The 12,051-nt window shown below is 43.3% G+C and overlaps 1 protein-coding gene across 16 annotated transcripts in view; it reads left to right on the top strand.

The window, feature by feature from the left end:
* Positions 1–12,051, top strand: part of KIFC3 (kinesin family member C3) — a 34,258-nt gene that overhangs the window by 14,056 nt on the left and 8,151 nt on the right. For 12 of the 16 annotated variants that reach the window (XM_083452867.1, XM_083452879.1, XM_083452881.1 and 9 more), the window contains 10 exons: positions 4,729–4,925; positions 5,819–5,884; positions 7,800–7,943; positions 8,049–8,288; positions 8,525–8,698; positions 9,745–9,892; positions 10,102–10,232; positions 10,454–10,565; positions 10,984–11,165; positions 11,474–11,578. In XM_083452867.1, the coding sequence (XP_083308993.1) occupies positions 4,729–4,925; positions 5,819–5,884; positions 7,800–7,943; positions 8,049–8,288; positions 8,525–8,698; positions 9,745–9,892; positions 10,102–10,232; positions 10,454–10,565; positions 10,984–11,165; positions 11,474–11,578 (1,499 nt within the window). Of the gene's footprint in view, positions 1–509; positions 636–3,366; positions 3,423–4,728; positions 4,926–5,818; positions 5,885–7,799; positions 7,944–8,048; positions 8,289–8,524; positions 8,699–9,744; positions 9,893–10,101; positions 10,233–10,453; positions 10,566–10,983; positions 11,166–11,473; positions 11,579–12,051 lie in introns of all 16 variants that reach the window. The other 4 variants (XM_083452873.1, XM_083452874.1, XM_083452872.1 and 1 more) reach the window with 3 other exon arrangements.

The raw sequence follows: 12,051 nt of genomic DNA on the forward strand, positions 1-12,051 counted from the left end.
TGTAGTAACTAACAGATGCAAAACCAGGAGTACTTTAAGGGGATTTACAAGCATATAATGTAGTGTTGTTTGCCTAAAGATGAAGGTGAAGAAGAATAGGAGGTTCTGGCCAAAAAGAAGGTGTTTTAATATGGCTTGGCTAATTTTATTTTAAGTATAGAAACAGAGTGCATTCCATCCTTATATAATTTGTATACATGCTGCTCCTGACATTACTCATCATATAAGTGCCTAATAAACACATATGCACATTGTCAGTTTTCCACTGGCACATTTCCCCCACATGTTGTGCCTTACTGCACCCTAAGTACCCCTTGTTATTGACCTCCCTCCAAAAAGGAAGAATTGATGCCAGGAGAGAGTTACAGTTCAGCTCTTCTGGCTTCCCTTTCTCTGGTCTTCTGAGCCTTAATTGCCTGAGCTTGCCCAGACATATCAGAGTGAGGAGGTGCTCCCTGTTTTGTGCTGATTTGGAAGTTGCAGCGAGTCCCATTTCTCCCCTTTGTGAGGCCTCACAACAAAGTGCTTCAGTGAAGGAGTGTGAGGAGAGAGTTTGCACGGAAGAGAGAGCATTAAAGCAAGATGGCAACACGGCTATGACCAGGAGGGGAGAAGAGCACTGCAGACAGAAAAGAGTGAGTGAGGGGCACAGGGTGGAGGGGGAAAGAATAAGTAAGCAGAAAATGAGTTCTGCACAGAAGCTTATAAAGTGGAACTGGATGGCATCTTCAGAAGATCCTTTGACTGAGACCAGATTGGTGGGGGTTGCTTGTCTGTTTCCTTATCAGACAGGATAGTAGTTAGAATGCCAGATGTGGACACGGGAAGCCTCCATTCAAGTCTCCACCTATTATGCAAGCAGCTTGCTTCTTGACTTTGGGCTAGCCGCTTTCTCTCTTACTGTAGCCTGTAGGGTGGTTGACAGGGGAAAGGCAGCGTAGAAATAAAAAGGTAGAATAAATGGTGTATGAGCATCAGAAAGAGTGTTGGATGAGCAGCTGGACATATTGAAATAGTTTATCCTTCTGCAGACATTAGCTTAAAAATATTGTAGGAAAGAAAAGAATGTTTTAACAAGCCAGCTACACCTGCTGCTTGATGTTTGTAGTGGGACTGGAGTACTCATCCTTTTCCTTTTAATAGAACCACACAAGTGTAACATTTGCAAGGAGTTATTAACTATATTGGGTGCAGGACATACAATTAGGTGATGTGGAATGATGACTATGAGATGACCCTTCTAAAAAAGGCTGGCACATCAGTTGACAGCTCTGAATGTTGGCCTTGTTAGAGCCCTTTCATTTTTATCCTTGGAGGTCTGAAATGGACTTTAGATCCAGGTCAGGGTTGGTAAGACATGCATCTGTTTCCTCCCAGGTATTAGTTCCCAGGTTTTTCTCAGGTGTCTCTTCTAGGCTCAGCACAGCCTATGGGAAATCATGAAGTGATGGGTGGGTATGTCACCTGCTTGAGACATGTGCAGGGAAAGCAGCACAGGGTAATTATAATCTGCTGTTACTATTTTGACTGGTTTTTAATTGGTGTGATTTTATCTTGATATTATTTGACTACCTGTCAGAAACTGCAGCGTTGTTATTGTTGCTGTTTTTAATCACCTTTCACATCTCTCAGGGTGATATATAATCCTACAATATACTGAATCAGACCCATGGATCCACCTGACTCCATACTGTCTGCACTGACTGGTAGTCATGCTCCATGGTTTCACACAGGGATATTCCTTGGCTATTTCGGACTGGATGTGATGGCTGTTAATGAAGTGGCTGCAAGTGTAGTGCATGCATTGCAGAGATGAAGGTCTTGCCCTTGTCTATCTATTTTCTGTTCTATAAGCATGTAAAAATATATCTGTACCGACAGAAGGCATACACTAAATGCCTTATCAATTAATACTCAAGCCATGGTCCTGTGATTACCTTAAGTCAGTCAATAAATAATTAAAATTTTGTAATTCCAACCCTCCATAACAGTTCAATATTGATTCACTTGAATGTTCCACTTCTGTTTCTTTTACCAAACAACAACATGATCACTTTCAGGATGTTTTTATATGTACTATGTATATATGTAACCACCTAGACTATATTTTATATAGAAAGTCAGGGCAGAATGTCAGAAATAAATATGAGTATGAGCTGTACCAAAATGTTGCAGTGTATCCTTAGCGTTTGTTTGGTGTACAGTGCAAAGCCAGAAGTTTCTCTTCCAGGCATTAACTTTTGTTGCTTTATTATTTTTTCCTTGTCTTTATGCCTTCAATATTCTGAAGCTCCCAGGGCTGATTGTTGTTGTTTAAAGTCTTTTAAAGTTGGGTGCTTGCATACTTTTAATTTTCTGGTGGCCCAGTTTTACCTGTAAAGCAATTAGCACTTGACCATCCAAGTTTGTTCTTTGAGAGTATGATGATTCATTTGGGATTGAATGGCATTATTGGCTGTATTGAGACAAATGTTAAATTAGCAAAAATTAAACAACTTTCCCTAGCATAAAGATTCAGAAGTGTAAAAAACTTCATCTATGTCTATCTGTCATACAGCTGTTAACAGCTCAGGAGCTCTCCTTGGAAGCAAAGGAATGACCCTGCCTATAATGCACATTCACACACAAACCCCAGTTTAGAAGAGGGCATTAAGATAAATCCCTCCTCTAAAAGAGTACTATGTGTGCCTCCTTTCAAACAGTCAAGGGCAGATTTGATGCTTTCCTCTTTTGGCCATTGCCTCTGTTGTTAGGAGGCTGACCCAGATCTTTTGTCTCCAATCTTGAGTGTGCTCTGGCTGCAGAAGTAATGGAGGAAGTTATGTAAGGTAATCTAAGGAATTCTCCCTGCCCCAGCCGGCAAGGCAAGGCCAGCTGCCCAGCATTGCTGCTTTTTGCCCTCTGACAAAATGGCTCCCTCTGGAGCTGCTGAACCTCTGGAACAGCCTGGCTATCTGGCAGTGGGGTCTGGGAGCTCTTTCCAGAGCCATGTGCCTGGTCCAGACATGAGTAGTATCTAGCACTAGCAGAAGAGACTTTAAGGGAACCCTGCAATGCCAGCTTCTTTTGAACAGCTGGTGCCAATAATATGTGGTGTAGTGATGCTATCCTAAAGTTGTTGATCATATAACTGTTTCTTAGATAGATATTTCTTCATCTGTCATTAGCTGTTTATTTCTCATATGTAGTGACCCCTTTTTGCTCTGCATTCTCTGCTCCTTTCACAAACCAACCAGCTGTTGGGTGGAGGGAGGGAGATAGTATTTATTTTTAGTTGCCCACAGAACAACTTGGGTATTTTCGACTTTGCGGAATCATAGGTTCTGTCTTCTGTGTGTTCTTCTTTCTTCTTGCTTATGGTGACAGGAATTCAGACTGCTGTGAGTGAAGAGCTCCTCCACCTGGGGCACAGAGGCAGTGTGGTATTTATCTCTTCTCCATGCTTGTGTGGTCATTGTGTGCATCCCACTTGCCAAACTTCTTCAGGGAGTTTTGGGCAGCAAGAAGTGGTGATGTGGCATCTCTGTCTTTTCTGTCTTACTATGCCATCTCCCCGAGATGCGTACTTACGTCGCTGTGCTTGGAAAGCTGTTTCTCTGTGCTTTTTTGTAAGATCGGAGGCAATTATTTCTGTGTGCGAATGAATAATGCTTTCTTAAAATACGAAACAGCCCAGGCTTCACTCAGACATACTCATTTTTGTTAGGTAAAGATGGGAAGGTACAGTAGCTGTGCCTGTCCATTAAAATCAAAACATTAGGGTAACACTTTTCATTATGTCCTAACTAAAAAGTCACAAAGCAGTAATCATATTTTTACATTCTGCAGAGCTAGATATTCAGTAAAAGGGGAAAAAGCTATTTTGCGGAGGGTGGGGAGAGAGAAAAACATATGTCCCCTAGGGCATGTGGAAAATATTGTGAAGTCTGAATTTTGTAAAAGTTCATTTGAAGTACAGTCGTACCTTGGATCCTAAACGCCCTGGAAATCGCACGTTTTGGCTCCAGAACGTCGGAAACCTAGAAGTGATTGTTCCAGTTTGCGAATGTTCTTTTGGAACCCAAACGTCTGACAGGGTTTTGAACGTTTTGGAAGTCAAATGGACTTCCAGAATGGATTCTGTTCGACTTCCAAGGTACGACCATACATGAGCGGTTATGCAGACTTTGACAACAATCCTAACTAACTGTGCTTATCTGGGAGTAATCTCCATTGCACTTAGTAGGGCTTACTTTTGAGTAGCCATGCATAGGGTTGTACAACATTAGGTGACTACCAGGGGCTAAGCAGATTTCAAGTTGCCCCATGAGCTGTAAGGCCAAAGAGAGGACAATTCTCCATTTGAGAATATAAATTTGGTCCAACCTCTTGGCAACTGCTGAGGGTAAATATCTAACATGCAAGGTAATTTTTCTTTGACTTCAGCAGCATCACAGCATTCCTTTCTTTGGTCATCATGCTAATGTTAGGCTTTGTTGGCTGTTGGCTCTGCCCAGAGTTTTGGTGGGAGAAATAGCCCGTGGCCTACGCACACCCACCAACAATCCTTCCTGCAATAATGCTTGGCAGGTGCATTTCATCTTGCATCAGAAGATCTTGCTTTGCAGTTCGTACTGTTCACGGCCCTTCATGGTGTAGCACTCCGCTTCATCACATGCTAATCTTCCTCTCATCTCATCTCTGCCTGGCACCTGCTCTGCTTGATAATAATTTCCTGCTTTGTTGCAGAGGGAAGATTCTTCAGTGGGAAACGGCCCAGCTTGCCGGGGGCACGTCAGCTTCCCATGGTACAGAAGTTGGTGGACTCTTTGGCCCAGCTACAAGAGGAAAAGTTGCAGCTGCAGCAAGAGTTGTTGCTGCTGCAGGAAAAGCTTTCTGCACAAGAGAGCAGCCAACTCAGTCAGACTGTACAGCTGCAGAACCAGGTATGTTGTCATTCAGGCTCCTTGTAGCGGGACAACATGCATCTCTGTTAGCTATTTTTTTGGGAGCAGCTTGTGGAATCATTGCCTCATCCTGGATGGCATCCTAGATTAGTCATCCCATCCCAGGATTTGTCTCAGTAAAGTAATTGCGTCATTATAGGACCCCCCCCCCCCCAAAAAAAAATACATGGAGAGACCATGCTGTGTGCTTGTGATAGTTTTTTCTGCAAAAGCAATACCTGTGTGTAGTACTTTCTTGAATTCCCTAGTAAGAAACTTTATAATGGACCTTTAAGAGCACTTAACAATCTGCTCAATATTTTACCATCCTGAATAAGTTCATGCCATCCACAAATTTGGATACTTGCAGTTTTAGAACAAGAATAAGAAGGATTAATCTTACCCTACCCCACTAAAAGGTAAACACCAAAACAGACCAGAATCTTTCCACATCACGATTAAATTAAGATCCTTAAACAGTGAAAAGTAATGTTTCCGCCCAGTGAGCTGACAGTGTTGGCTGCAGGAGGGTTTCTCTGGGGAAAACATTCCACAATTGGGGAATCACCACTGAAAATGCCTTTTGAACTTGTGTTTCAAAAAAGACCCTTAGCATTCACTTTTTCAGTGTGGTTTTAAATAAGCCTTTCTCTTTCCCTCCCCGTCTCTTTTAGTGTGGTTTAAAGCTAACCTGCAAACTGTTTTGTACTGTTTCTGCTATGGAAAAATACTGTATTTATTCTTAATTGTTCTATTATTTTAAATAAGCCACTTGTATAGTTTTATTGATGGTCAGTCTTATAAATTTAAGAAACTTAACTGTCAAGTACACCTCTGTTTTCCTTCCAACGTGGAAGTGATATGTATTTAAAGCTACCTTTCTGCGTTGGTAGACAGAAAGTCTGAAGGACCAACTCCTGGAGCAAGCACAGGAAATGAACAGGCTCCATTCCGTGTTGGTGAGCTACATAAGCTTCTTTGCACTGCTAACATCTCCGAAAGACTTTCTTCCATAATACATGTATCATGAAAACATTTACATGTAGGCTAAACTATAAACAGAGGAAGTAACTGCTGTTGAACTCCTTTCTGAGTAGGAATGCATGTTACGGCAGCAATTCTTTTGTGTGTGTGTGTGTGTGTGTGTGTGTACACATGTGTATAGCTTTGGATTTCTTTACCCCAACTGGTGCTCATGTATGTGACTAAAATTGTTCTGAATGAGCAACTTGGCTTTTGCAATTATATGTGAAGCAAAACCCTGAAGGTGGCTTAGCACAGGGTTACAAGTTTTGCAAGTTAAATGTGGTGAATTTGACCCACATTGACCTCCATTTTTCCTGAGGTCTCCCCCAAAAAGCATTGCAAGCAGCCTGTTTGCTGATGTTTGTGGAAATTCAACATGTTCCTGTAAACAGCTGAGTTCATCACACTTTGCTTATTGATTTGGCCTAGGCAGGAAGTACTGTGAATTCTCCCACTCTTGAGTTACTTTGCTGAAATCTCCCCCCTTCCCATTGGAAAGGTTAATCCTGTTATCATGCAGATTTTCCCGTAGTGTTTATAATCCTTGCTTTATGCTGTTGTTGTTGTTGTTGTTTAACAAACCCTTCCCTTAACATTGCTGAGGACTTAGCTCTAAATTGGTCCATCTCATCTGAGGAGATGACACCTATTTCCAGTAGTGATATGCTCCCCATCATAAAGACAGGACTTGTTTCTGTGCAAGTTCAGTTCTTTCCGCCTGATAAGAATTTCTTCTTGATGCTGGGAGTTGGGAAGCGCAGGGCCACTCCATTTGGAAACACCTGTGGGAGAAGTATAAGCTTAGAGACCCTGCCTGGTGTCTGCTTTTCTGAAGGAAAAAAGAGCTGAAGAGGAGTTGCCCATAAACAGCAGGATCCAAAATGCACCCAGCGTTGAAAAACACATGCAGGAAACAAAATGAATATGTAATAAGTACACTACAGATATGTTAATAATTGAATAACAAAAGCAATAGTCCACACAATGCAAAATGCCAAGTGTACAAATTATAAGGGTGTTACCAGCACTGGTGGGTGTGAAGGAAAATGGCAATTAACCCACCTACACACAGTACTGCTAGATCAATTCAGCTAAATTTATTGAGAGAGTTTGCAAACAAAGTGTAGCCGGTGAGTCATTTTTCTGGGAACGTAGGGAGCTGCCTTATGCCACAACAGCCCATTGGTCTATCTAGCTCAGTGTTGTCCACAGTGACTGGCCATGGCTTTCTGCAAGAAAAGCATGCGCTTTGCCTCTGAGCCATATTCCTTCCTCTGACTGGGACCCTCTAGAAGTCTCCTGGTGTCTTCAAAAGATAGTGTTCCTGCATCTAATAGTCTAGATTCTTACTAATTTGACTGCACCCAAACAAAGAATAGAGGCAACAAATCTATAATTAAAGCCAATTAGATCTGAGAGTGAATGTGGGATGTTATCTGCACATCCAGTCAGATCTCATAGTAAGCATTCCTTCTCTCACTTTATCAATGAAAAGGGTTTTTTGAATTTATTTATATTAATTAGGCACAGGTGACAGTGCTTCTGTAGCTGGTAACTTATTAGAGGAGGAATGATCCACTCATATATATATTGCCTGTTTGTTCTGCTCAAACAAATGGCATGTTTTTGAACATAGATACCTTTGGGAGTTGGTGGGATGGAAACATTTTAATAAATAAATAAATAAAAAATAATTTCCACTGTTAATTTTTTCAGTGGGAAACTTTCAAGCTTTTCTTGTGATTTCCCTCAGGTCCAGTAGGTGACTTGGTAGTTAAAGTAGTAAAATTGCTCATAATGCATAGGTTCCTCTAACACCCTGCCTGCCTCCCATGCCCTTTTTTTTAGGGTGGCACAGATCTGGAGAAGCACCGGGACCTTTTGGTTGCAGAAAATGTGCGTCTGAAACAAGAGATGAAGATGTGCGAGGCACAACTGCAGGAGCTCAAGAAGAAGCATCCTGTGAAATGCGTGAACTGCGAGCACAGCCAGGTAAAAAGAGTTGCTTCTTCTTTCTGCTGGGGTGGGGCTGCAGGCTGCTCAGCTGCAGTCATGTTCATTATATGCTATATTCATTCCTCCCTGTTTACTACTCAGGAGAATGTGAAGTTGCAGGAAAAGCTGGCCCAACTAAAGCAAGAAGCAGAAGAGGTGAAAGGGCGCCTGTCGGAGCTGGACCTAGAAGTGGAGCAGAAAACCAATCGCCTGGCTGAGGTGGAGCTCCGGCTGAAAGACTCCCTAGCAGAGAAGGCAGAGGAGGAGGAAAGGCTCAGCCGCAGACTGAGGGATAGCCAGGAGACAATAGCCAGCCTCAAAGCCCAGCCTCAGCAGATTAAGGTGAGGCAGAATAGCTTGCTGTGAAGGCTTTAGTCCATGAGTTTCCTGAAAGTGAAACTGCTTAAAGAGTCATCAGTCTCCAGAAGAGCTTCAGTCAGAGATCCAGAGTATCTCTTATTTTCATAAGCTGCCCTCAAGTAGAGTTGTAGAGTTGGAAAGGATCCTTAAGGTCACCTATAATGAACTGTGGCCGTGTCTCACTTCTGTAGCTGTGTTTCTTGCTTTTCCTCCCCCAGTATGTAATCAAGACCGTGGAAGTCGAGTCCTCAAAGACCAAGCAGGCCCTCTGTGAAGCCCAGTCCCGGAACCAGTACTTGCAAGACCAAGTTGGGATGCAGAGACAGGTGCTGAAAGAGATGGAACAGCAACTGCAGAACTCTCAGAAAGCAGCAGTGCAGCTCAGAGCTCAGGTGAGCACCTTCTGAGTGTGGAAAAAGAGAGAGAAGCAGAGCTCAGGCAACTTGTTCAAAATGATGCAGGTGGGAAGAACAGGAAGCGCTAAGGGTGCTTCTTCATTTGTTGGTGCTTTCTTCTTTGCTAAGAGACTTATGTATTCTTTAGCTTCTTGGTCCCCCTCTTGCTACACTTCTGCAGCAGTATCCTCTTCCTCCTCTCTGGGCTCTACCTGCTGCTCCAGGGCCCTCTTTCCAGTTCTCTCTCTCAAGCCTCACTGGTGTGCAACCTGTCCCTGGGTCCTAATGCCTTCCTATCGGCAGCAGAAGGCACTCTTTTGATGGATGTTAGAGGAGGGATGGGGGAGAAATTCCATTAAGTTTACATTCATTTAAACTCAAACCTACCACATTCATGCTTCCTGAAACCATACATGAACTGAAACAGTTGTCCTTTGAAATTCACAATTCTTAGATTTTTAGTATGGTTCTCTAGCCAAGTAATGTGTACAAAAATTCATATACTAGGATAATGTTTGCACACAAATATATATATCTGTGAAAATAACATACAAATATAATTTTATTAGGGGAAATTGCACACAAAAATGTGTGTCATAAGAAGAAATTCAGGTTAAAATGCTGGTGAATGTTCATAAGATTATTACAGTGGTACCTCGGGTTACATTCGCTTCAGGTTACAGACTCCGCTAACCCAGAAATATTACCTCGGGTTAAGAACTTTGCTTCAGGATAAGAACAGAAATCGTGCAGCAGTGGCGCAGCGGCAGCAAGAGACCCCTTAGCTAAAGTGGTGCTTCAGGTTAAGAACAGTTTCAGGTTAAGAACAGACCTCCAGAACGAATTAAGTTCTTAACCTGAGGTACCACTGTATTATTTTTAAAAAACTGCAAACCCATGTAGAAATGTGGGTAACTGAACATAAGATTGAAAAAATGAGAAACAGAGAGGAACCTATTGGAGAGATTTGCCTGCCCTAGAGGAGAGGGAAAGTGGTAGCCTGGCCTCTTCACCCTGACAGGTTCCTTTGCTGTGTTTCCTAGGTTACATTGTATGAGTCTGAGTTGGAGCGGGCCCACGAGCAGATGCTGGAGGAGATGCAGAACATGGAGGAGGACAAGAATCGAGCCATTGAAGAAGCATTTGCTCGAGCCCAGGTAGAAATGAAAGCTGTCCACGAGAACCTAGCAGGTGAGTATCTTCAAGCTGGCCAAACATTTCTCTCAAGGGCCTGGTTTGGCTTTTGAAGAAGCAGCTGCCTTTCAGTTCAGAGATCATTTGAACCAGCATCTGCCTTATGGAGGTTTTGTTTAAGGAGGAGAAATGCTTTTTGCAAATGAAAATGGGAAAATGTATGAGTCTGTAGCGATGCCTTAATGTACATTTATTCATCTCCGTAGGAGTGAGGACAAATCTCCTGACTCTCCAGCCAGCTCTTCGAACCCTTACAAATGATTACAATAGCCTGAAGCGGCAGGTCAAAGAATTTCCTGTTCTTCTCCAAGAAGCCCTACAGAGTGCCAAGGCTGAGGTCAGTCCAGCAGCAAGACTGTCCTACTTCCAAATCTCAGGGCTGATTCCCGCCCTCTAAATGGTGTGGTGCTGCACCTTCCCTGTTGGTTGTAAAGTTCCTTTTTAATTATGAGTGGCTCAGTTGAGATGGGAAGATCTGGATGAGATGAGGAGGAGTAAGATTCTCCACCTCGCAGAGTGTGACATATTCCCCCTAACTCTTTTGTCCTCTCTTCAAAGATTGGCCAAGCCATTGAAGAGGTCAACAGTACAAATCAGGAGCTCTTGAGGAAGTACCGCAGAGAACTGCAGCTCCGGAAGAAATGTCACAATGAACTTGTGCGGTTGAAAGGTCTGTGAGTCCCTATGTATGGGTTCCTTGAGGGCATGGCATAGATGCCACTTGACCGCTGAGGCTATCTGATAGGAAGTTGAGGTGGTGTTTTCTGGGGTTCCCAGCTTGAGAGTTGGGGGAGCCTTTGCGGTGGAAACATCTTCCTATCTCTTATGCACGGGGTGTTCATTGTGGCTCAGGTGGTTTTGCTGATGGCTGTCTGGCAGACAAAGTGTGGATTTGCACACATTCTGCTTCACCAAAAACAAGGTTCTGAACCTTGGCCTGCCCCTAAATGCCATTTGGAAAGATGGTTCTTTTGGAATATAGCCTAGTGGTTGAGATAACCATCAGCCACTGTGATTCTCTGTGGGGTGGCCTAGGAGCCTCGGAGCCAGCTGTTCTCAGATTTATAAAGCTATAATTTCCCTTTAAGGCAATATCCGTGTGTTTGGCCGTGTTCGGCCAGTATGTAAAGAGGATGGCGATGGGCCAGAGGCTGCCAGTGCGGTGACATTTGACCCTGATGATGATGCCATCTTGCATCTGATGCATAGAGGGAAGCTGGTATCATTTGAACTTGACAAGGTTTTTCCTCCTGAAGCAACACAGGAAGATGTAAGTATAGTCACGGTGTTCTCCAGTTAAGTTAGCAAGAATGTCTGCTGGGTGAGAGAAGGAGGAACGTAGCTTGAAGGGAAACGTCTCATTTGTTGAGTTACTTAACTAGGTAGGAATGTGTTTACCAGCAGGCAAATTAGACATGTTGCTGTTGCTGCAGTATCTCATCTTCCTCCTTAACTCTATATGTAAAGAGGTTGTCATTCATTTAGTTTGGACTTAGTAGTCTCATGGATATGTATGAGCCTGATGGCAGCGGAGCAAAGTACTCTGCCAATGCCTTACGCAAACTTTGTTTTTTAAAGGTCTTCCGGGAAGTTCAAGCCCTGATCACATCCTGCATTGATGGTTACAATGTTTGCATTTTTGCCTATGGCCAGACAGGTGCCGGCAAGACATACACAATGGAGGTGAGCTGCTTTTCAGTTCCTTTTTAAACGATTTGCCGATTCTGCAGTTTCCATAGCCCTGTTGTGGGGTTGTTCAGCTAGTGCTAAATGCCTATTTGGGGGTGGGGACTGAATATAAAGCCCATATTGCATGCCTGCGAGTGTGTTTCCAAGTTCAGTTCAAGGTGGTGGCTCTCACTTTTTAAAGGTATCCTTGGGCCCACATATCTTGGGGAGCACCTTTCCCCTTATGAACGTCCCATTATTCACACCATCCCAGGAGGTCTTGCCCCATGGGATATTCATTTGGTAAGTCCCTAAAATGTGGCCCTGCAGCTGCTCAATGCTCTTCCAAAGGTTTTTCAGGCTGCATTGTTGTGCAGTTTTAGGTTCCAAAAGAAAACACTCCTTCCTGCTCGTACTCATTACAGGGGTGGAGTATACAGGAAAGGGTTACCTCTTCTTTTGGAAGGCAGTGTCAAAACTAGGAGTAA

This window comes from Podarcis tiliguerta, assembly GCF_965153285.1.
Source record: "Podarcis tiliguerta genome assembly, chromosome: 8".
NCBI lineage: Eukaryota > Metazoa > Chordata > Lepidosauria > Squamata > Lacertidae > Podarcis > Podarcis tiliguerta.